General features: G+C 46.9%; 1 protein-coding gene across 4 annotated transcripts in view; it reads left to right on the plus strand.

Moving 5' to 3' along the window:
- Positions 1-25,911, plus strand: part of Clec16a (C-type lectin domain containing 16A) — a 204,792-nt gene that overhangs the window by 123,276 nt on the left and 55,605 nt on the right. For all 4 annotated transcript variants that reach the window (XM_085832396.1, XM_029470211.1, XM_021184743.2 and 1 more), the window contains exon 19: positions 25,374-25,525. In XM_085832396.1, coding sequence (XP_085688522.1) covers positions 25,374-25,525 — 152 coding nt within the window. The remainder of the gene's footprint in view (positions 1-25,373; positions 25,526-25,911) is intronic.

The raw sequence follows: 25,911 nt of genomic DNA on the forward strand, positions 1-25,911 counted from the left end.
GGAGGAGGATGAGATGGTCTTAAGAACATTTAATATGCAGTACCGTCACTTTGTTTTATGAATTGAGTCTAAATGAGTTGATTCTTGTGGCCTGTAGATGTAAGTATGGACAGACTTGGCTTAATGGGCCATGCATCTAGCAGGTCCATTGTTTAAGCCCCATGTATCTCAACTGTGTAGCACATAGACACTGCCCTGCTTTATGTTTCAGACCAAAGGCACCATCCTTCTCAACCTTCCTGTATTTGAGAAGCAGCTGGTGGGTTAGACTAGGAGATTCAAGGCTCTGAAAGGGTGCATGCACAGCTCAAAGGTATACTAGTTGCTGCTAGTCTGCCCTCTATAGCTAAGGCAGGGAGAAGTTGGCAGAGAGCTCAAGATAACCTCCCTCCTCAATACCCCTGCCGTCCTTACGACAAGACTCTGCTCTAGGTGCATCAGATACCCCTTGGCCACAAATGAAAGCAGAGGGTTCTGCTTCAGTATACAGTATACAGCTGATGTTCTGGGTCCAGACTCTAGGACCCACTTATAGCTGAAGGCTGGAAACGCAGAACACCTCTGCACCCAGAGAGTGCTACCTGGAGAGGGTCACAGCTTCTCCACTGCACCTGACATCCTGGAAGGGGAAGACAGGCAGTTCAGTATAATTGAATTTTTGTGTTCTGTTAGGTGTAGCCTCAGGCCTGAGAGCACCCATAGCCCTGAGCCATGGGCTCCTCCACAGTGCACTTTGCTGCTAGTCTGCCCTCTACACCCTCTTCTCAAAGACTAGAAATGATCCCGATCAATACCCACTAACAGTGGCTGAACTCCACCTCAGCCCTGTATTTACACTAGGATAGAAGCCCATCCTGGTGCTGGGAGTTGGAACGCTCTTCCACGCCTTCTCTTTGCTGTATACATGTTTGCCTAGCAAATAATAGCTGAACATACTTCCTTTGTAAAAGATTAAAACCACACATAGTCTGCTAAAAGGTGAATGTCATCTTCCTCTCCTGCCCAGTGCCTCACCCAGGCTAGCCTGGGGCATGCGGCCCTTGATTCCCCACCCTTATATCTGCACACATTCACACCTGTCTTCCCACAGAGCCTGGCCTGCTTGTATCACGGTTGTCACCCCAGCCCTGACATGGGCCTTGCTCTAATTTGCTACTCAATAAATATTGACCCGCTGAATGGCTTCCATTTTTATACAACTGGGACTGTATTCATCTGTTCTGCAATTTGGTTTTGGCACATTGAAGTGGGGCTTTCCTGTGTCAGGAACATGGGTGGAGCTTATTATACTTGACTGCATTCAGTGAAAGTGCCCAGCATATGATGTCCAGTGTGCAAGTACCATGAGCATGGGCATTGTACTGCATCTGGTTACTCAGTGTCTCAGAGGACCTGGAGTGTGAGTGTGAGCCCTGTCAGCAGCTGTATTCCAGCTTGGTGCTTTAGTGGAAGGGACTTACCACTGTGCAATTGCTGGGCTGAGTTAGAGCTAGTAGATACCTTAATGATAGCTCATATCTTGAAAAACTGGCCATCTTTGCCACGTGTGTGACAGAAAAACAGCTTCCATCCAAGTGTCCTCAACTTGAAGCCTTTGTCAAGCAAGGGTCAGGAGATGGCCCGGAGAAGGCTCCTAGCTCAGAGAATGGAGTTGGTTAGAAGGCCAAGACAACTGTCAGGGAGCAGGATTCAGCCTGCCAGGTTCCCCCTCCAAGCCAGTCGGCCCATCAGAGAGGTGCCAGGGAAGACTTCCTGCAGTTGGAATTTCTGCATCCATCACTCCTGTGTCCAGGCCACACAGCTGCAGTCACTCAGATTCCAGCCATCCTTCACACTCAGAATTGCTGTTTAGACGTTCCCAGCCCTCCACTCTGTCAGTGTTTATTTTAAAATCATCCAGAAACATGCTTGCAATGTTAGTTAGCTCTCTGTCATCAAACAGTAGTACTTCATGTGCATGGGCCCAGTTCCTCAGAAGAGTCACTTGAGGAGGACCTGCCTCAGAGGAATGCGCTTCAAAAGCCCTTTGAAAGTCATGGCTGAGGGAAAGCAGTTTGCTGTGTTTGTGGGTTCTCTGAATCAGCCTCAGGGGCCACTCAGAGAGGGGATGACAGGCAAGCAAACCACAGTCTTCTGTGACAAATGTCCTCAGGCAGCAAAATGTGATGTTGACAGGCACGGGTACTGCCGTGGAGCCCAGTCTCCACCATGGACCATTCATTGCTACGTGTCTTCCAGTAATCCCTCTCCCCATCCCCCAGAGCAACTGCAGTCCTGGTGCAGTGCGCTTTTAAAGCACCCCACCTCCTCTCTCTGTAAAGCCCTGAGGCAAGCAGTTTTCCCCTCTGTTTATATCTACCCCACACACACACTGTGAGCTGCTTCTATTAAAAGCAGTCAGAGATTGATAACGGGTGTTAAGAAGGATGTCACTTATTTCACAGGGTGAAAGGGAAGTTGCTGTGGCTTTCAGTAAAAGCTCCCAGACCTAGGCAGTGGCAGCATGCTGACCACTGGGGGGCAGTGGAGCTGTGTGCCCCCAGCAGCTTCCTTCCCTGGCACTCCTTGAGTGTTAGGACCTTAGAAGACAGGGAAGGGCACCAGGCAGATAGAAGGGTAGGGATGAGGATTCTCTCTATAATGTGACCACCAGCTCAGGGATATGAGGACATCCTTAGCCTGACCTTGGGGTCCCTTCACTGGAAAATGGGAACGCTCCATGCACTATGCCTGAGGCACAGCAGGCCTCTGAGAGGTGTTGCCAGCTGAGACTGGGTGGAGGTCTGAGTTCTCCTTCTGACTCACCCCACTTTTCTTCACAGGCCAGGGGTGCTCACTAACTGAGCTGAGCAGAGGCCTCCGGTACCATAGGGCTGGTGGGGTGACTTCTTCACACACACACACCCCCCCCCAGCTACCATAGGTTTATTTTGGCATGGGCTTCCCTACCAGCTGGCACTCCTTCTCTGCTTGGGCCTAACGGTCAGGAGCCCTCCATATCCAGGAACTATCAGCTCTTCGAAAACATATTCATCTCATCTCCTGGCAAGCAAGCTTCCCAAGGTTTTCCTAAAAGTCATTTTGGAAATGCAGATTTGAGCACAGTTGACTTCAGTTCCTGGCCCTTCAACACTTCCTTCACACCTCTCTGGTTCTTGGCATCATGGTGAGAGCAGAAATATGGGGCTGGAGTCCGTTAGAGTCTGAGTACCAAGGCTTTGTGTGACCCTGGGTGTCTCTCTGAAACTGTGAGCCTCAGTTGCTACATCTACAAAACAAAATGCTTGTAGAAACTAAATTACCTTATGCTAACAGTCCATAATATAACCCTGGGTACATGGCAGCTATTATGCTAACTGCTGCATCATGGGGTCCTCGGGTTAGCAGGGGAAGAGTCAGGATATTGGAAGTTCCCCACCTTGCCCTGTCCGGCACAGAGGAGTCCCTATGAACCATCTTCAATTAGACCTTCCCTTCAGTCCCATCCTTGAGTTCCCTGCTGAGCATCAGTCTCCTCCTCCTCTTCATCCCTTCACAGCCTTTGCTAGCCCAGATTAGACCTGCTCATTACAGCAGTGAGGAGAAGAGAACAAAGAGGAAAACAGGATAGAAACCAGGAGTAGGGGAAACGCCCCACTTCAGCTGAACCAAGTTACACAGGCACACCTGTGTGCTGCCATCCTGTCAGCTGGTCAGGGAGACAGTTCACACAGTAGTGCCTGCCACCAGCAGCCTAAGGAGTTGTGCTCAGGCAAACCAAACCCTTGACTATGCCACAGAAAGGACCTGCCGCAGAGTTATTAAGATAAGGGAAAAGGCATACTTAAATGCTGTGGGGGGAGGGAGTTTGACATCCAAGACACAGGCACAGGCCTTTTGAAAGTCATACTTGGATGTATTTACAATGGACACAAAGGACATGGCTTTTTAGGTTACATTGTTCAAAGGGAATAATTTACAACACTGTTTCAAGAGAAAAAAAAAACTGAAAAGTAGACCTTTAAAACCATGTAAAGATCACATATAAGCCAGTCATTTGTCTTAGTGTAAGATCCCTCTGGAAGAGAGATGTGTGAGGGGGTGAGGAGAGTGAACTGAGTTAAACTCGAGGCCACAAGCGTCCTGCCCTAAGTGAGCAAGCTAGGTTCCACTAATGTCCTCCTAGCAGTGTCTTTAGGAAGACAGACACCATCTCTGTGGGCTTTTGAATGAACTCTGGAGTCGGGACTTCCCAGGTCCCCTGAATTTCCTATCTTCCTCTACTGCCTCACAGTGAGCCTGGCTAACACATTCTGGCAGGCTAGAGGGCATGCCTGACTAGTAACAGTGTTTGGTTCTGTTATCATTGTCTTGTTAGTTAGTTAGTTAGTTAGTTAGTTAGTTAGTTAGTACAAAATAGCACTATGTGCCCAGGCTGGCCTCCAATTCTGTATCTTTTTGATAAGTGATAGGTGCACAGGTCTGTGTGGCCATGCCTGATTTGCATATGTACCAGTGTCTTTCTCCCCTGCTTCCTTTTTGGAAGTGAACAATGACATAGTCCTTCCCGTCATATCTAAATGTCCTTTGAAATAAAGTGAATTTTGCTTTAGACATAGTGGCAGGGCAGAGCTGCAGGTACATGCCAGGCTAAGGGAAAAGTCAATACTTCTGCACCAGGCAGGCCGCATGTCCACACACAGCAAGAAGAACATGGCAGGATAGAGTGGAGACCCTCTGAAGGCAAAAATCCCCATGCCTCCAGCTGCTCCAGAAAGGCAATTGCCACAGCCAGGCCAGGTGATGGCTAGGAGGAGAAGCAGTGGCTTGTGGGACACACTTTTCCTGCTGGACTGGGATCTGATGGTAACAGTGACAGGAGGAGTGGTGAGGTGCCTTTGGGTGAAGGCTGCTCCACTGTGCCCACCTGGGGAATATGGCAGTTGGCTTCTTTTTCATGTGTGAAAGTCTCTATAGTGAGTAGGGCTACCCACGCGTGTCAGCAGTCCCCCATCTCAGCATTTCTATGACCTCTTGCTAGCTCTGCAGGGCTTGCAGCCCCCTCCATCTTTTTTCTTTGTTTGTTGTTTTTGTTTTTGTTTTTTGAGACAGGGTTTCTCTGTGTCGCCCTGGCTGTCCTGGAACTCACTCTGTAGACTAGACCAGGCTGGCCTCAAACTCAGAAATCCTCCTGCCTCTGCCTCCTAAGTGCTGGGATTAAAGGTATGTGCCACCACTACCCGGCTTCACATCCATCTTAATGACCCACCTTGCTGTGCCAGGAGATGCAAGCTCAGGGCTCAAAGGGAAACAGAGAGGTGGCGTGAGTCAGGGCTTCCAGAGGCCAGACCCAGAAACCCTCTTACCCTTGGCAGGGAGGCCCAGCCTGCGCGCAGTTTCCAGGCCTGCACTGTGATTACAGTAAGCAGTCTGGAGGCAGTGTCTGCTCTAACCCCAGGTGCACAGCTGTGGGAGGAGACAGCTGGGCTCGTGGCCTAACGGGTCAGGTCTCGTTGGCTCCAGCTGCTCTGAAGTACAGGCCTTGCAGACCTGCCTCGCCCACACCAGGCAGTTCCCTTCTTAAGAACTGACCTCATGTGGCCCTTTTGCATGTCTGTTCTTTAGAAAAGAAACCGTTACATTTTTCTCCTTAGGGGCCTTGTAGACCTGCTGGGCACTCTCTGTCCAAACTGTACACACACACCACCCATCTCCTATTTCTGCTATACAGTTAATACTGTAACTCAAATGTGAAAAATAAGCTTTGCATGGTGGCCATGAATTTTACATGAATCACATTGAAATCAATAAAGTCTGTAGAATGAAGCAAGTTATTGTTATAAGGAGGAAGTGGGAGCTGACTTAAAGGAGCCGTGGCCCTCAGAGTACATAATGGAAAAAGTTGTCCAGCAGTGATGAGCCCAGCACAGCCTTTGACCTTTGATAGTTCTTGGCTCCCTCAGAACTGGGGATGTCTTTGAAGGGATCTACTTTCTTCTGAGGAGGTGTGAGGAAGCACAAAGTCACATTTTCCATGACTTGTTTCTTCTTTGAACCCTTGCTAATCTTTTTTTTTTTTTTTAAAGTGGGTAAATCTTTGAAATGACTGTTTCAAGTTTGGGATCTTTGCTGTAAGTGGCAGGAAAGGTGGGCGGTAATGTTATGGAAGGTGGAAAGCCTGCCTTTTCTAGGTCATGTTTCAAGTACGGAGAAGTCAGACAGGAAAGGTTACACAAGAAACAAGACAGGGGCTAGAGCTGGTCTAGCATACTTGGAGCCCCGAGCTCCATCCCCTGCTCCACTTAAACCAAGCATGTCAGCAGTCCCTGTAAGCCCAGTACACTGAGAGGTGAAGGCAGGAAAATCAGTCCAAGGTCATCCTCTGGGATGCCGGAAGTTCAAGGCCAGCCTTGGCTCCACGAGATCCTGTCTCAGAAATGGTGTTGGGGATCAAGCTTTTAAGCTTTAACCCCAGACTAGCCACATGGTGCATGCCCTTTCTCTAACTCCAGGCCCTAGACTCTCTGATGAGTCCAGCTTGGCATTTCTGTCCAGGCCAGCTTGTTCCACTCAGATAGCCCAGCTGTGTGCAGGGCATAGGCTGTCCAAGGGAGACAGGCTGAGCAATTGGCTCAGCTCACAGCTCTGCCACAGCTTTCTGGGCCACTGAAAAAAGAGAAGAGCTACAAACAGGTTAGTGGTGTGACCATCACCAGAGCTTTGCTATGGGAGTCACTCACACAGATACCCTGGACATACTTTATCCTCCCAGGAAAACCACGATAGGTAGTTCCTACCTCCTCCCTGCCGCCCCCCCTTCCCCCCCCCACACCCTCACCATGATTACAGCTGGCTTGTCTTCTCTCAAACCCCTAGACCAAGAAGCACACTGTCCTATGGGAGAAATCAGGACCACTGACATTTTTCTAAATGAAAGTATTTATCAATTCACTGTAGAAAACAAGAAGAAAGAGAGCAATATTTTTTTAAAGAGATATGTGTAACCATGCCACAACCTAAAGGCTCCCAGCAGCTTGCCTCCCCTTGGTGCTTGCTGTTCTCTAACCTCCATTGTTCCCCTCAGCTCTGCGCAGGCCCACTCTGACCTGGCCGCCAGCCCTGCCATACTTTGCACAGCGTGGTACCTGAGGCAGGGTCTGTTGGCACATATATGAAATATTTTGCCTCTGCCGAGTTAGGTCTTGTGTTGACAGATGACGATGGTGATGATGTTTTTACATTTATGTAAATAGTACAAATGTCCTTTTACAATGATTCAAGTCAAATGGAGAGATGGCTCAGGAGTTAATAGCATCTGCTGCTCTTCCAGAGGACCTGAGTTCAGTTCGCAGAACCTACATCAGATTGTTCACAACCACGTGTAGCTCTAGCCTTCATGGGATCTGTTGTGGCCGCCACAGGTACATGTATTCACAATGACGCAGACATGTGTACCTGGCATCAGTCACATAGACAGACACACACACACACACACACACATTTAAAAAAAAAATCAACTAGTGAAAGTAGGGTTGTATGTAACTGAGGGAGAATATTGAGTGAATGGCACAACTATGGCAGTACTGTTTCAGGCCCTTTGTTTTCTTTATGGACAGCATCTCACTTTGCAGCCCATTCTGGCCTGGAACTCTCCATCTAGCCCAGGCTGGCCTTGAACTCACAGCGTACACCTAAGCACTGAGATTAAAGGTATATATTACCACACCCAGTATTTATTTGCTTTGTGTGTGTATATATGTCTTCTTGGATGTATGTATGTGCACCATGTGTGTGCAATGCCTACAGAGGGTGTCAAACCCCCTGGAACTGGAATTACAGGCAATTGTGAGCAATCTGATGTCAGTGCTAGGAACCAGATTCATGACTCTTAACTGCTGAGCTATTGCTTCTCCAGCCCCATCATTTTTCAAAAACAGACTATAAAGTTAAGGATGTGTCTTAGTGGTAGAGCTTGTCAGCATTTGAGAGGACTTGGGTTCAATCCCCTCGTATTGCAAAACAAACAAACCCCAGCTCTGTAGTGTTCTGATGCGAGGTTCTGGTATGCTTTCCCCTATAGCTGTAAGTTCTTCCTCATTGAACCCCTTCCTGAGCATGGACCTTCTTGGGTCCTCTCTGTACCCATCTGTGAGTATGTCTCTAGCATGTAATTCTGCAGTGGGCTTGGGGCTCAAGGACAAGCACAGCTGGAAGGCCTCCCTTATAGTGGACAGCAATGTGTTGCCAGTAGCTGGGAGAGTCACTAGAAGGTGGTTTTCCAATTTTTCAGAAGTGGGTAAATGCTTCTCGTCTCTTATCAACTGTTTTCTCTATAAAATGTACTGAGCCCCTCATCCTTGGCAGGTTCCACATGGTCTCTCCCTGTGTGCTCAGAGCCTCTATAAGTGCCTTTTAATATTTCCAGTGTGTGTGTTAACCTTTCATTTAAATTTGATGTATCAGAAATATTTTTAAAGGCTTAGCTTAATTAATTTCTTTCCCTGCCCTGTTCTTTTATATCTTTCTTTACCTAAAGCATTAATGCCAAAGAGCGCTGACTTGTAGGACTGAGTTCAAGACTGTTATAATTAACTTCTGGGATGAGAATGCCCCAGTGGTCCATCAGCCCAGCATGCCCACTGCCTCCCTGTTCACTGGTGTTGTCGGTGGGCTCCTCCAAAGCCACATTCTGGCAGTTGTGTGTCCTAGGACAGAAGGAGAAACAGATCCTGTTACTAAAACTGAAATTAGTAAAAACAAAGGCAGAATTAAAATCCTGTTCCTTGGTTAGCCACATTCAAGTCCTTATGTAGTCAAGTGAGGCTACCCAATAGTGGGAAAGCAGTTCTTAGGTTTTTGTATACACTTAATCTAGAATGTGTATGAGTGCATGTGTGTGTGTATAGTGTGTGTGTGTGTGTGTGTGTGTGTGTGTGTGTGTATCAGAGGACAACTTGTGAGAATCCTTCCTTCCTCTGTGTGGGTTCCAGAGGTTATTCTTAGGTTGTCAGGCTTGGCAGCAAGCATCCTTACATACTGAACCATCTTGCTGGCTGGCCCTTGGAAATGCATTTTAAATTTAATGTTAATTCATTTAAATTGAAATAGCCACGCAGGCTAGGACCTTTTATACTAGCAGGCACAGTTGTTGGGCATTTCTTTCTGCACAGAAAGCCCTACTGGGCAGCATAGCCTAGAAATGGGTTTTGACCAGGAAAAGAGAGACATGGGGTTGGGAATCTTGCCAAATCCCAGCTCCTCCTTCAATAAAGGGTAAGCCCTGTGTTCACCCTTGCTGAGCTCTAGTGTCCTGCCCTGGTACCAGGACAAGGATGCAGACTTCTCACAACCACTGTGAGTGGCTGAAGTGGGCGCTGCAGAACAGGCACTGGGCACTGGCCTTCTGCCACGTTATTCCTCCCTGTGCCTGAGTGGAAGGTGGCAGGTAGAGGCCCAGAACTGCACTCTGTCTAAGCCACCAGCCTGTGGCCGGAAGCCCCAGACCTTGGAGGCTTGATTCTTATCTAGCCAGTTACATCTAGGACTCAGTTAGGCAGGACTTCCCTAAGCTAAGCAAACAGGTCCTGCCCCCCTGCCAGCTGTATCCCTCAAGGGTGTCCATCACTATCTAACTTAGATTGCCTGCTGGGGACTTCTTGACTTGCTCTTTTCATTGCCTAACAAATCCAAGTCTATGACATCCTAACTCCATAAGCCTGCTTCCAGGCAGCAAGCTGGAAAATCTCTCATGGACTAGGGTGGGGTGGGGCTCAATGCTGTTATAGACCTTCAGGGGCTTTGGCAACATGGAGGCCAGGCTTGCAACCCATTGTCCCCTTCCAGTGTCATACCCAGATTTTTTGCTTATCTTTATCCTAACTTTTATCTCCCTGGTGGAATATTTCCACTACCAAGAACTTAGCGAAGTTAATATTCATGCAGCTTAGCCAAATTGACGTGACCCAGCTCTTTTGCAGGCAGCTGATCTTAGTACAGTCACACGTCCTTTTTCGGGGTCTTCCAGATTCATCTGACTTAGTGTGACCCATACAGTCTGTCAGGGTTAGGGCTTGACAGTTTGATTAGGTACATGTGGAGGAGCTTGTCCTGAACTCACTATGGGTATTTCCAGCTAGGGTCCTGGAACCATCCCTTCTGAAGATCAGCTCAGGCAGCTGCTGCTCGGTCCTGTCACTGCCCTGCTTTCTCATAAGCAAGGTTCAGGTGGTTATACTTCTGCTTGGATAGCTTCACATGCTTAGCACAGAGTCAGTGCCTATTAAATACCTTATGCCCATAACATTTGAAATGAATGGCTCTACCTTTGCAAAGGATCAGAAGTTTTGGCAGTGGTCTATTTGCATAGTGTGCAAGGACCTTTTAAAGAATCTAAGCAGGCTAAGCTAAGTGCTGCCTCTAATTGTGCTACTTAATCTTCCTAATTTCCTCTACCCCCTGCCCTGGGAACAGTCTGTACCCAGCAGATTGTGGGTTCCAGAGAGCAGGAATTCATTTTACCTTTGCATCCCCAATGCCTGGTCCATAGCAGACACCCAGTAAATATTTGATTGATTGGTCGGTTGATTGATTGATTGATTGATTGAGGAATGGGTGAGGGTTTTTTTTTTTTTTTTTTTTTTTTTTTGGTTTTTTTGAGACAGGGTTTCTCTGTGTAGCCCTGGCTGTCCTGGAACTCACCCTATAGACCAGGCTGGCCTCAAACTCAGAAATTCGCCTGCCTCTGCCTCCAAAGTGCTGGGATTAAAGGCGTGTGCTACCACACCCGGCTGTTTTTTCTTTTGTAACCTTAAGTAAACCTCTTTTTCACGTGTAATTCCTAATCTGGGTCTTAATTATAAATTTAAATTCAAGGCCAGAATGCCCTAATGCCTGTAGTTACCTTAATGACTTTTCCTAGTCTATACTTCCTGGGCATTTGTTTATGTTCCTTAATGTGGCTTTAATAAGCTACCCTGACTGGCAGGTCCCTGTGATCTACAACCTTAGCCCCTACCCACCCATATATACCACCCACTAAAGACAAGTTTCCCAGCCCTGCCTTGTTTTCTCCTGGCTGTAGCCCATGACACACAACCTCTCCAGGCTGACCTTGACACACTCACACTGAGAGCCTCAGCCTACAGATAGCCATGCCTTTTATAGTCACACCCTGGATCTTTTCCTTCTCCTCCCTCCTGTCCTGTGAGAGCAGGGAACCTGCAGTCACTCTGTCCCACCAGTGCCTTATCCAAAGCAGGCACTTTGGAAGTGTATGAGAACACACTGTGCACTTGTGTCATGAACAAAATCTCCCTCTGTTAGTATTTTAAATGGTAATTGTTGTACATGCCACTGCAGGGTTTTGGAGGGCACAAGACAACTTTATAGAGTCGGCTCAATCCTCTCACCTTCATGTGTGTTTGGGGATCACACTGAGGTCATCAGGTGTTTGTGGCCAATGCCTTTTCCCACTGAGCCATCTCACTGGCTCCCAATGTTTTATTTACTTTTTATACATGTGTGTATGCATGTATGCTGTAGTGTGTGAGTGGACACATGTGGACCATGGTGCACATGAGGTTAGTACACCATGGAGGAAGATCCTTGTCTCCCACCTTGTTTAATTCAGTCTTTTATTGTTCACCACTGGGCTGGTGCTGGGAGCTTCCAAGGATTCTCCTTGTAGGAGTAGCAGGGTTACAGACATAAGCTATAGCATCTGGTTTTTATACTTGCACACTGAGCCATCTTTTTTTATTTTTTCCATTTTACATTTTGCTTCTTGGTGTTTTAAAACAAGGTCTCTCTGTGTAGCTCTGACTGTCCTGGAACTCGATCTGTAGACTTGACTAAGCTAGCCTTGAACTCACAGAGACCTGCCTGCCTCTGTCTCCCAAGTGCAGAAATTAAAGGCATCCCCCACCTCTAGGCTTCACTTGCTTCTAAAGTGCATTTGTCTACTGTATGTGAGAGAGAGAAGTGTAAGGGTTAGGGGACAACTAATGAAAACCAGATCTCAGCTTCACCTTGCTGAGACAGTCTCTTTTGTTTCCTGCCACTGCAGTGGGCTCCAGCGCACCCTGCTGCCTCTGCCTCCCAACTCCCTTTAGGTGTGCTGGGGTTACAGAAGCATGCTGTCATGTCTTGCCTTCTGCATAGGTTCCTGAGGTTGGACTCAGGTTATCAGGGTCTCACAGCAAACACTTTGAGCCATTTTCTTATCCCCTATTTGTCTAGTTATATATGAGACATGGTCTTTCTAGGTAGCCCAGGATGGCCTCCAGCTTTCAGTTCTTCTGCCTCAGTCTCCTAAATATTGGGATTACATGTCTGTGTCCCAATTCAGCTAAGAGACAAGTTTGTCAAATAGCTAAAGTGAAATAAATGAATTAATAAAGTTCCCTTTCTTGTGTAATTCTTTTAAGTATATTTATCTTTATTTTATGTGTATAGGTGTTTCCCCTGAATATATGTCTACACATCATGTGTGTGCATTGGCTGTGGAAGTCAGAAGAGGGTACTGCCTCCCTTGGAAATGGGGTTACAGATAATTATTAGCCACCATGTGGGTGCTGGGAAATGAACCTGGGTCCTCTGCAAGAGCAGCAAGTGCTCTTAGCTGCTGAGCTGCCTCTCCAGCCTAGCAAGTTCATTTTTAAGAGAAGGAAAAATAGTTGAGTGTGTCGGTATTGATTATGTCGGAGGGAGAGTTTAATGATTGACAGGTCATGTGACTGGGTATAGTATTGTACTGAGGAATGCTGATTAGGTTGGGTTTATATTAACCATACCAGTCTATATCACATACTTTAAAAGTGCTGCTCTGGTGCCAGAAATTTATTGGTAGTCATTGTGAATACCAGAAATTGAAAATACAAAGCAGGAAATTTGGTTTGTGAAGTCTGTAGCTTTTGTTTAAGTCCAAAGGTGTGGCCTATCTCCACCAGAGGTCTCCCATATTTTACTGTTAATGTTTGAAGTATACTGAATTCCCACAAGCTAATTAAAAATCAGCCTGCTATGCCGGTAAGCATTCAGTCTGAGAACTAATTTCTGCCAAACAGCCATAAATGTGTCCCCTGGTATGAAATTTAGACATTCTTTCCCATCAGAAGATAGGCATGTGGTTTAGTCTAAACCTCTTAATTTGAGAAACAATGAAACCAACTAAAGCCCACCTAGAAAGGTCATACCTTGATGGAAGCCACAGAGCCTAAGAGGCAGCACACTGGGCTGCTGGCCCAGACCCCTCAATGTCCCTACCAGACCATCATGCTCTTGCTGGGTAAGTTCACTGTCACCTACCTCTGTGCCAGGCAGTGTTCTAGCTCTTTCCATACTTCCCTGAGACCTCATTGCAACCCAACAGGCAGATCCTATGACTGTCTCTCCATTCCATAAACCCTTTTCCTATGTACGTTTAGAAGAGGAAATGGGAAAGAGTTTCTTCAAGAATCTTCCACACAGGACAAAAGGAAGATGTATCTGCATGTGTCCCTTTAGGAATCTGAGGCTCGGACAGGGAAGCACCTTCCTCACCTAGAAAATGGAGAGTGGATAGAGCCTGACCACAGCCTCAGGAAGACTCAGAGCTGAGATCTCAGGGTGCTGCTGAGGGCTCTGGTCAAAGCCCCTGTGAAAGGCTGCTGGGCCACCAAGCGTGACAGCACAGCTTAGGCATTCAGATCTTTTCTTGGAAATCTGGAGTCTTCTCTTCACTACAGAGTTAGGTAACTTTATTTACTCATGTTAGGGCTGTTTTCAAAGAGGAAATTATGCAATATGCTATGCAAATGTCCCATTCTGAGAGCAGAGCAGAGATAAGTGTGGTCAACACTGCAGAAGATGAGTCTGTGTCCCTGGTGACAGGCTGCATGCTTCCTGATAAGGGGACACACCATGGTCTACTTGGACCTCGTTTCTGGTAATTGCATTTTCAGCAAGCTGTCTCCCTGTGAAATTGGTGCTGTACTCATGGGAAAAACAAGGAATGACAATTAATTCCGAGAGCACCCTGCTCTGTAGACCTGGGCAGTTGGTAGGACAGGGGATGCTGCCCTGCCTGCATTCCTGGAAATGTAGGAATGAGAAGGGTAAAGTTCTCATTTTATCCTCTTGAGAAAAGTCTCTGGCAATTTTCCTTGGGGGAAATAAACACAGATGGGTTTTTCGGGAACTTTGAGAAACTTGTTTGCATATTTGAGTAGACAAGGCATGCTAAGTAAAAAAAGAAAAAAATAAATTAAAAAAAAAAAAGGAGGCCTCACCTGTGGAGGAAGGTAGAGCTGAGCCAGTCCCAAACCTGGACACCGGGACAAGCTGCCTGACATCCTGCCCCAGCCCTGGTCTCCAGTGTTTCTTCTTTCATTGTTCCTGGGGTATTACAGTTACCCATCCCAGGGTAGCTGCCCAGGGAGCAAACAACAGATACCTATTTGTACCTGCAGATTTCGTACTAACTCAGTGTTCATGGTGGTCCTGAAACACTTGTCATACCAAGTTCCTGAAGGATTAAGAGGTAGTATTCCTACTACTCCTGCTAGGGCATCAAATGGGTATTTGTGATATGGGCATTTTATAGGCATCAGTCAAAGTGACATAAAAGCCCTTACTGGTAGAGCACTTGCCTAGCATACATGCAGCCTAAAGTCCATTGCCAGCATTGGGAAAAAATGATAGAAGTGATGGAGGGCCATTGAGATGGTTTATCAGTTCAAGTGCTTGCCATGAAAGCATTAGGACCAGTGTTTGGGTCCCCACCTCCATATAAAAGCTGTTATCCCTGTTGCTGTCCAGCAGGCTGGCTCATTAGACAAGCTGAGGCTTAGTTTTAGCAAGAGACCTTGCCATAATACAAAAGGTGAAGAGTAGTGGAGAAAGATGCTTGACATCAGCTTCATGTGCACGCAGATATGTTTTCATACATACAATCATACACTTAACATATTCATATACACACCTGCCACACACAAGGAAAAATATTTTCTAAGTGATAGGCTGCAGCCGGGTGTGATGTTGCACACCTTTAATCCCAGCACTCAGGAGGCAGAGGCAGGTAGATTTCTGAGTTCGAGGCCAGCCTGGTCTACAAAGTGAGTTCCAGGACAGCCAGGGCTATACAGAAAAACCCTGTCTCGAAAAGCAAAACAACAAAACAAACAAAAAAATAGAAAAAAAAAAAAAAGAAGTGAGAGGGCTAGGGCGATGGCTCCATGGTTAAAAGTGAGTTCTGCTCTTCCAGAGAACCAGAGTTCCATTCCTAGCACCCACTTCTGGCAGCTCACAGCTGCCTGTGACTCCAGCTCCAGGGGACTCCAACACTTCCAGCCTCCAGAGGCAGCAGCACTGGTGTATACACACATTCAATTAAATAAATCTAATCATATGGCACAGGCACTGTGTGTTGAACACCTTGGGTCAAACATGCTGCTGTGGCTTGTTTGCAGATTATCTAGGAAGTCAACTTTAATCTAGTGGGCCATTTGGAAATCGTTCAAGCATGCATCCAAGTTGAAAGAGTCTACAGTGAACAACACCCATGTACCACCTACCTGCCACCACTGACTCCATTCTTTTTAATCACCTTTCTACTTCTCTACCTTCAGTCCCCGAGACCTACTGGAAATACAATTCATATGTTAGGCAAGCACTCTGTCACTAAGCTAAATCCCAAACCAGAAATAATTTTATAAAACTTTATTTCAAAGCAAGTTTGAGACCATCATACCCTTCTCCTTAAATACTCTAGCTCTAAGTAACTGGACTACCCCAGTTTCATCAACACAGCTGGAAGATGATGGAGCCTAACACAAACCTTCAGGCTGTAGGCCAGGAGCACACAAGGTTTGTGCTTATTCAGGGCTGTGTCCAGTAGCAGAGCTCTTATAACAGTTCATGGGCCAGCGGTTCCACTGTGAACAGGAGTGAGTGCAAAGGAGGCCCAAGGCAGTAGTGAGGCAGCTGAAGCAGCAGCAACAGCAGCCCAGGGGGTTGCTGTAGAAACCTTGAAGCCAAGCTCCAAGCTCAATTTCCCTTGGTTGACTGTGCTTCAGCAAATAGCCTGCTCTCCTTTACAACCTAAGGAATACCAGCAGCACACGTTGCCCCTTACTCACAGAGAGAAGTTTGTAGACCCTTTTCATCACAGAGCCAGTGACTTGCCCCATGGCTGCCCCTTGTTGTGCTGGGAGCTTCAAAGGAGACAGAGTAATTGATTGCTACTTGCAGCAAATATCCCTTAAGCTGTTGCTGCACTGATGGAGAAATGGTTACTTAATTTTCTTCAAAGGATTGATTTGACTGTCAGGGGAAGTTCTGGGCCTAAGTGAATGTACCCATTCATCTATCACTGCTACCTAACCATCTGGGTGTCAGGAACTGTGCCCTCCCCCACCCCACTGTCTCCAGCTCACACAGACACCCTGGTAGCAATCCTGGGGACTTGACAGGTCTAGTTCCTACAAGACTCTTCTTGTTGACCTGTAGGCTTGCTGGGACCTGGGCAGCCTTGTCACTCCAGCCTTTCTGGGTTCCATTAGGACCAGCCAGGCTTCCTGTAAGGGGCTCACTGACTCCCACAGAAACACAGTGGGAACAACTTCTGTCCATCTTTTTCATTGAAGAGTAGATTTTCTGTGCTACAAAATACCAACTCCCTCATACTGAGGCAGATCCCCAGTGTCAGACGGAAGATCCAAGGTGCTGTCATGGGCCTAAGGTATAAGAGTCCCCTAGAGGTAGGACTTCAGCTTACCTCACTAAGCTTTGAGTCCTAGCATCTAGAAAAAAAAACATCAGAAAGTCACACAGTTCACTCTGCTTCCCAGAAGACGCTGAGGAGTGAAATACAGGCTTGGACTAGAAGAACTGCTCTCCCAGTGCAGAGGGAACGTAACCCTGGACAACCTCATAGCACACGGTAGCTTGGATTCTCAGCCTTTAGGGAGACTGTTAAAGAGTTTATGTCCATTTTTGGTCATTTGTCACCTACTGCAGCCAGCCAGCACCCCCTGCTAGTCCAGGTTGGGGGTGCCCCTTCTCTGAAGGAAACAAGGCCTCTCTGGCCGACTCCAGGGCCTAGGATCCTAGGTTTCAGTCAACTTGCTTAGGCTAGTGGGATGGTTGGGCTGCACAGCACCTTGGGCTGAGTACCTTGAGCATGTCTTCTGTGTGTCCTTAAAGAAAGAAGTTATTTAACTTGAAGTTCAGTTTTTGTTTGTTTTTGTTTTTATGCAGTTCAGGAATGTGTCAAAGCAGCAGCTTGAGGCCTGGCATACAAGGGCTTTTGTCATTAGTGGAAGTTCTTGAGACAGAGGTCCCTTTTAGACTATTTTGCATGTGAGCTTTAGAGAACATTCATAACTGGGAATGGAACGGTGTCCCCACACCAGTGAGCATCAGTGACCCTTCATGTCTTTACCTGCCTTGTGCTGCCCATAGGGCCCTGCAGAGAAATTGAGTCTGCTTAGATGGGTGTGCAAAGGAGACCAGACCTAGGCTTTAGAATCAGAGATCTTTTGGTGTGCTAGGATCTAGGAAGGCTAGCTAAGGCCCTGCAGTCTTGCAATTCCAGATGCCTACTTAAAAGAGTCTCATTAATGTGTTCTGAAAACGCATCCAAGTTCCTACATCTTGGAGATGTACACTATATTGCTACTTTGAACCCCAGTCTTGGCCTGCAACTCAGGGTATCAGATTGCAGAATTCCAGAGTGTCCTGGAATCCCACTAGCCTAGAAATCCTGCTGGAAAAGACTTCTTTGATTCTAAATGTAGCCAGAGCCACCAATGCCAAGAATTAAATTATGTACTGGCATCCATATTGTCTTAGGAAAGGGTCATTTAAATACAGCTAAAGTCAATCAGCCCCGTTTACCATTTACCACTCTGTAACAAGCTACAGCCTGTCAGAGGAGCTGGGAAAGAAAGGAGCAGCCCAGGGCCTGGGGAGAGTGGTGGGTTGAGAATCCCGGGTCTCCAGTGGGAATACTAGTAGACTTGAGTGTCCCTCCATCCCATCTCCAAATGCCTTTTCAGAGTTAGTCACTGCCTCCATTCATGATCTCTTGAAGGGCCACCAGAGAATCCAACAAGCAAGGGTCTACATCCTTGGGGCTAATTCAACAAGGATGAAGGACATGGAAATTTTAGAACAAAGGTCATTGAGGTTGGTTAAGATGTGAGTGGAGATGGGCACAGAAAAGACTATGTCTGTATAGTCGCTGTCTTCACACCCGAAGAGGGCATCAGATCCCATTACAGACGGTTGTGAGCCACCATGTAGTTCCTGGGAATTGAACTCAGGACCTCTGGAAGAGCAGCCAGTGAGTGCTCTTAACTGGTGATTCATCTCACCACTGGCTGAACTCTTAACTCTTAACTGAGGATGGCCTTGACTTCTGGTTCTCCTGCCTAAGTGCTAAGATTCTAGGAACACACCACTGCACCAAGTTTCATGCAGTGCTGGAGATTGAAACGAGGACTTCCTACATGCTAGGCAAGCTGTCTCTCAACTGACCCACATATCCAGCCCCTTGAATCTGTTTTTCTTAATGGGAAACCTAAGACTCAGTAGGAGGCAATTTGCCAGGAGTGTCAGTGTTACTGGACAGCCTCTATGGCCCTGAGCCCCAGTCTCTTTCTAACAGGCCAGGTGGCCCTGAATCTGTGCTTCATATGATAGTTCCTATGCTCCCTACTTCCCGTATCCTAAACTTCTACTGGGAAATGGTTGTGCTTTTCCTGCATCTGACTTAAAACCATAAGACCTGGGCATCTGCTCAGTGGAAGAATGTTTACCTGTTGTGTGTGAGGCCCTGGGTTTGGTCACTTCCTTTAGAATTTTAAGTGGGACTGAATATAGCACAAAATTAAAATAAATCACTATTCCAATTCTTGTTGAGTAATGAACCTTCTTGTAGCTTAATAATTTAACACAATGGCAGTCATTCATTTTGCCCATAGCTGCCCATAGTCTGCCCAGGGCCCAATGGGAATTTCTTACCTCTAGTCTACGTGGCATCGGCTAGATGTCTCAGGGGGGCATTGGCAGGTCAAGTGAGGGGTGGGGATGGCTGACAGTGGGTCTGAACCTTGATGGAGAGCTTGCCAGAGCATTCTGATGGCCCTACATCAGAAACTTGGTAGCATCATTTTACTGGCCCTCAGATTTAAGGAGGAAAAAAATATATAGATTTTGATCGGAGAATCAAGTCACATCATAAGAAGAGCGGGTAAGGTGGCCATTCTTCGGGAATATAGTCTATGGGGAAGTCTGTGTCAGGGCTCCTTCAGTCCATTCTCGTACGTAGGAAGAATGCATCAGGCTGGCACTGGTTTTTGACTTGGCTTGGGCTGTTTTATTTCTGTAGCACTGAAGATGAAAGCTAAGGCCCAGTGGATGCTAGGCAGGAGCTCCACAACTGAGCCACATCCCCACAGACTGGCAGCTAAGACTCCTAACTGTTTTTTATTTCCTTTCTGATAAAAAGAGCAAGCTTGGCAGAACATGGTAGAGCATACCCATAACCCCAGCACTTGAGATGCTGAGGCAGGAGTCTTTAGAGTTTGAGGTCACAGAGAGCTATAAAATTCTGTCTCAAAATTCAAAAACAGGCACCTGGGGAGATGGCTCAGTCAAGTGACGTGCTCACTCTGCAAGTCTGAGGGTCTCTGTGTGGATGTGGATGCCCAGCATTCACATAAAACATAAGCCCATTGTATGTCTGCAACCTCAGTGCTGGAGTCGAGTGGAGTGCACTGGAGGACGCCTGCAGCTCATCAGCCAGGCAATCTAGGCCATCAGTGGCTCAAGGTTCAGAGAGAGACATCATCTCATTAAAAGGTGGGAAGCAACTGAGGAAGACATTGAGCATCAGCATGTGGCCTACACACCACACACACACACACACCACACACTACACACACACACACACACACACACACACACACTACACACACACACACACACACACCACACACACACACACACACACACACACTACACACACACTACACACACACACACACACACACTACACACACACACACTACACACACACACACACACACTACACACACACACACACACACGGGGGGGGGGGGGGGCTCCTCATGCACAGTCTCCTTCCTTTCTCCTTGTCTCCTATCTCTTCCTTTCTTATCCCCTCATCTTTCTTCCTTTCTTCTCTTTTTCTTCCTTCCTTCCTTTCTTTTGACAGAATGGTTTTTCTACCTAGCCCAGGCTGACTCTGAACTCTTAATTCTCTTGCTTCACCCCAACCCCCACCCTTGTGTGGACTGCAGGCACCAGCCACAAGCCAGTCACTTTGTAGTATGTGATAGCAGCTGTTCCCCACTAGACAGTTAGAACACTTCATGTAAGCTAAGTCACCCCACAGCTGACTCTTCCCCGTGCCAGCGTGACCTTGAGATTTTCACTCTGAGTAAAAGGAGCCTCTTTTACTCAGGTTCTCACTTACTTCTGAACATCTGAGTCCTCACAAGCCCAGAGCTGGCCTTCAGCATCCCTGGGCACTGCTCTTGGCTCACTGGGGGGGTGGTTGGGGGAGAGATGCTGACTGTTTTTCTTGGGAACATAGCAATTTCTGGGTCATAGGATGTGAAACTTTCGGTTTTAATGAAGAATGCTACTTTGCCCTTCAAAGCGGCTATGTTCATTTGTTCTCCTCCCAGCAGCCTTTGAGAATGCCAGCATCTGTGTGTCCTCAGCAACACCTGATACTATCAAACTCTCTTCCTACTGCCAGCCCAAGGGTGGAAGATGGTATCTTGTTTTACTTTTGTTCTGGCTTCTTGTGAGGGCAGGCACCCTTCTTATGTTCACTAGCTGTCCCATCTCCTCATCTGTGTCCTTCACTGCCATTACATGGTTCATCCTGTCCACTTAGATCACATGGGTAATCTTGAATATTGTTTTCTGCAGTGGCTTGGTGGTTGGTTTGTTTTTGAGTGGTGTGGCCCCAGCCCCTTTCACACACATACAGACACCTATCGTAACTTAACTTGACCTTGCAGTCCTCCTGCTTCAGCTTCCCATGGGGCTGGAGTCACAGGTGTGAGCATGCTGTCATGCCTAGCTCTTGCAGTATTTTGTACTTATATTGTTTACAGTTATTGATGTGTGTGTGTGTGTGTTCATACATATGTCACAACATGTGAGAGGAGGTCAAAGGGCAATGTATAGAAATGGTTCTGTTTGGGCTGGAGAGATGGCTCAGTGATTAAGAGTGCTGACTGCTCTTCCAGAGATGCTAAGTTCAATTTCCAGCATCCACATGATGGCTCACAACCATCTGTAATGGAATCCAATTCCCTCTTCTGGTGTGTCTGAAGACAGCAACAGTGTACTCACATGCATGAAATAAATAAATCTTTAAAAAAAGAAAAGAAAAGGAAATGGTTCTCTTCTTCTACTATGTTGGTGCTAGGGGTTGAATTCAAGTCATCAGCACTTGTACCCCCTGAGCCATCTGGCCAACGCAGGGTTTCTTAAGGGAGGCCTAGGTTCAACCCTTCTGCGGTACAGTCAGAGAGGGTCCAGGAAAATGAGGTCGATGGGCACTGAGCACTCTAGAGAGCCATACAGGGAAGGAAGCTCCTGAGGCTGCCATCCCTAGGGCAGGCAGGGAGGGCTGCCTGCCACTGAACCCCCCCTACATGCCCCATCCATCGCAGCACCTCAACACAATGGTGCCCTGTCTTCTGACTCCCAGGACAGCCCAAACCCACTCTCCTAAAAGATTCAGACTCTGGGCAAACTAGGGTTCCACTCAGTAGCTCTCCAGTTTCCTCACAGATCTGAGACCTCCACATGGGAATGCTCACAGCCCACACTTGGGGCAGTCTAGCTGGGACAAGTGACTCCTGAGAGCCTCCAAGCCAGTACTCACTTGTTTTCTTCCCATCATAAGGTCTCTGGACTCCACTTCCTTCCATCCTCGCCTGTCCCACTGCTTCCTCACCTGCACACTGCACTCTATTTCTTACAAACCCCCACTGTCTCAGTGACATCTCTGAGAGCTGCTCCACTTTGGGGGTCTGTCCTTCCTCTTTTTTTTTTTTTTGTTCTTTGTGGTAACAGTAGTAGTTCTTTTTCCCTGAAGCTCCTAAGATAGCTCAGCTCTGTGGGGCAGTCGGGCCCCACCATCCCCCAAAAGCCCCAAGTCACCATCCTTCATGATAGCTCTGACCTTCAGACCAGTTCTGTCACAAGTGCAAGGGTAGAAAAAAGATGCACGGTCCTGAAGGAGGAGGGAGGAGGAGGGCAGGGAGAGAAAATGCAATGGCCGAGTTTGGGGGTCTGTGGTGGTATTGTTGTTTGTTTGCTTGCTTGATTGCTTAATTGTTTCTTTGTTTTGGGTTTTGAGTATTGTGGTTTGGTTGGAGGGGTTATTTTGTGTTGCTTTGTTTTGTTTTGCTTTTTGAGACAGGTTTCTCTGTGTATCCCTGGCTGTCCTGGAACTCACTTTGTAAATCAAACTGGCCTGGAACCCATAGATCCACCTGCCCCTGCCCCTGCCCCTGTCCCTGCCCCCACCTCCCAAGTGCCAGGATTAAAGGTGTGCACCACACAGGTGTGCCTGGCTTTGTTCACATTTTTAAAAGTAGAAGATTCTCACTGAGGAAATATTTTAAATATTGAGTAAAGGAAATAAACTTCACCTCTTGATAACTAAAAAGACATGAAAGCCATGCAATATGGAATTTAAATTCCAAGGTGCAGAGGACTGGGAGGGTGGTACAGTACTTGCCCTGTAAACATTAGGACTATTGTCAAATGCCCTGGATATGGGTGGTGTATACTTATGCCCTGAGGAGGCAGAGGTGCATGGATCCCTGGAACTTGCTGGCCAGACAGCCAGCTATATTTACTAGCCCCATATCCCAGTGAGAGACCCTAACTACAGAAACAAGGTGGGTATCTCTTGAAGAATGATACCCAAGCTTGATCCTGGCATACACACACACTGGCATACATACATACATACATACATACCACCAAAAAAATTAAAATAAAATAAAATCCAGGTCAAATATAAGCCAGACCTAGAGGCTCAGGCCTTGACCCCCACGCTTGGGAGGCAGGACGATCACCTTGAGTTGGAGAGCAGGGTAGGCTACACAATGAGTTTGAGGATGACCTAGAATATACCAAGACACTATCTAAGATCAAGTTACATATCCCTGATCAGAAAGCTAGGGTGAAAATAGAGACTCTTGCCATAGGTAACAAGTCCAGGCAATCGCATCTATTTGAGCTGACATTGCTTCAGGGACTGTGACTATCCTGGGTGTCTTATTCCAAAGAAGAGATGGAAGCATAAAGCCTGTTTTAAAACCAAAACCAAAACCAGGGAAAGCGTTCTGGAAACATTTCCAACAGAAGCTAGGTTCTCAGGCAGCCTATACCTCAAAGGCCACAGAACCTATTATCCTATGGTGGCCTAAAAAGAGAGAAGAGGGAGGCTCCTCTCTTGTCCTCAGGCCACTTGGAAAGTGGCAACCATGTGTATTGGGCAGAATGCCCTTTTGACAATACCCAAGTTCAAGTTTGTTGCCATTTGTGTTTGGAGCTAGAATGCATCCCCTTTGTTACCTTTCCCTGGGTGAGTAGACCTATAATTCTCTGTAGAGATACTTTTCTCACATTTCAAAATCATGAAACTACATGCTCTACCCTCTTTTTCACTTAAAATTGTAATATTTCCCACTGTCATAGCTTGTAAAAAGTTTTGGCCCCCACCTAGGGGTGTAAGCATACCCAAACCTGGATAGAACCCCACACATACTCACCTCGCTGCTGTTGGACTCCAGCCTTCCCTAACCTCAGCTGAGCAGAGTCTGTGCGCATGTGTCCTAACAGGAGTCACACCTACAACCTGGTGCTTGTTACACAAGTACCCTACCACTGAGCTACATTCCAGACTCAGTATGATTTTTACCTTAGTTTTTGTATTGCACATCTTAAATACTCTCTCATTTAAAAGTCATTTCTATCAATATTGCATTATTAATACATGTAATAAAAACATGCTCAGGCATTACCGGTAGTCCATGCCTTTAATCTCAGCTCATGGGAGGCAGATACTGGTAGATCTCCATGAGTTTGGGGCCAGCCTGGTCTACAAAGCAAATTCCAGGTTAGTTATTGCTAAATAGTTTCTCAAAAATAAACAGGGGTCTGGCAAGATGGCTGAGCGGGTAAAAGCACTTGCAGCCAATCCCTGAAGACCTGTGATCAATTCTCAGAGCCCACATAGTGGAAGGAAAGAACTAACTCTCTCAGGTCTCCCTCTGGCCTTAACACACATGTGAGATGAGTGTACATGCAAACACATAACTAAGTAAATGTAATAAAAGCAGTGATTTTTAAATGAAAATTCTTCCATTGATTTTAGCCCTCCCAGCCCCACCCCCATACTCCATTCCTATTTCCTCCTCACAGACAGCCATTGTTCAGAGCTTAGTTTACTTTAGTGTTGTTATATGAGTTTATAATTTTACATCTGATGGAAAAAAAGTCAAGGTCAAGTTATTTCCCCATTTTGGGACATTTGTGGGTTTTCTTGGTTTGGCTATCTCATTGAAAGCATAATGAAAGGAGGTGTCACTGGGCGGGACTCAGAGTGGACTGCAGGTGTGACTGATGGCTTGTGTTGTCAGGTGACTTCAGAGTCATTGGGGCAGGTCTGGGTATAAATGTCAAGCAGGAGAAGGGACCTGGGATGTGCTCAGGAGCCCTATGTGTACTGCTTCACACGAGTACCTTCCTAGCAGCTGCTGTTTTCTGTACCAATTATCCTGAGATAAGGGATCTTCCTCTCATTCTACAGATAGAGAGCCATGGCTCAGAGGGCTCAAGGGCCTGGCAGATGGTTACACTCCACCTCGTTCAGTGCTGGGTTCTAAGTTGCCAGACACTGAATTGAGGACTTGTGGTGCTGTTGTAGGGAACAGGGGATCTTGTTTTCCTGACTTCACATGATCAAAAACCATCATCATATCTGTAAACTACCTTTGGTCTCAAAGAAACACTGAACTGTTCCTGGGATTGGCTGCTGGGTGATGGTAGTGGCTCTGGGGCCGGGGATAGAACCCCAGCCTCATGCATTCTTGAGTGCTTCTACCCCTGAACTCAGTTGTTAGCTATTTTCACACTTTAGTGTGTATACAATACCTAATGGTTTGTGTGCTTTGTATCAGTCTCAAAGCCAATAGGATTGCTTTGAGAACACACTGAATGTGAGGCTTAACAAGATGAAGGGACTCTCCTAGCAGAAGTGGCTTGAAGAGGCATCCAAACCCAGTTCTATATGTGAAGAAAGCTGGACAGCTGAGCTAGGCCTTATTCCACTCTCCGCTCTCTCCTCCCAGATAACAGTGACTTGATTGCATGCACAGTCATCACCAAGGATGGTGGTATGGTCCAGCGGTTCCTGGCTGTGGACATTTACCAGATGAGCCTGGTGGAGCCTGATGTGTCCAGACTTGGCTGGGGAGTGGTCAAGTTTGCTGGCCTTCTACAGGTGAGAGTCTAAGAACCCCGCTCTGTTTTCTCACTCTGCACACATGCACGCTAAAATGTCAGTTTTATACTCACTTGTAATGGCACAAGAAGTATGTGCACAAAGCCAGAGTATTGCACAGAGAACAGCCAAGTCCCTTTTACCAAAACCTTAATCTTAACACCTCTCCTTCCCTACGGAGAAAACCCATTGCCAAGCTGGTCCTTCCAGATCTGCTTCACTGACAAGTGCTTTTTAATTGTGTATCCATGGAACTGTCAGTTAAACTCAATGGGGAAGGGACCACATGGTTGTACATGATCTCAGCATTCAGGCAGTAGAATCAGGATGACATCCACAAATTCAAAAACAGACCAGTCTATTTAATAGGTTCCAGACCAGTCAGG

The sequence above is a fragment of the Mus caroli genome, unplaced genomic scaffold (assembly GCF_978045245.1).
Source record: "Mus caroli unplaced genomic scaffold, Mus_caroli_1 scaffold_17, whole genome shotgun sequence".
Lineage (NCBI taxonomy): Eukaryota > Metazoa > Chordata > Mammalia > Rodentia > Muridae > Mus > Mus caroli.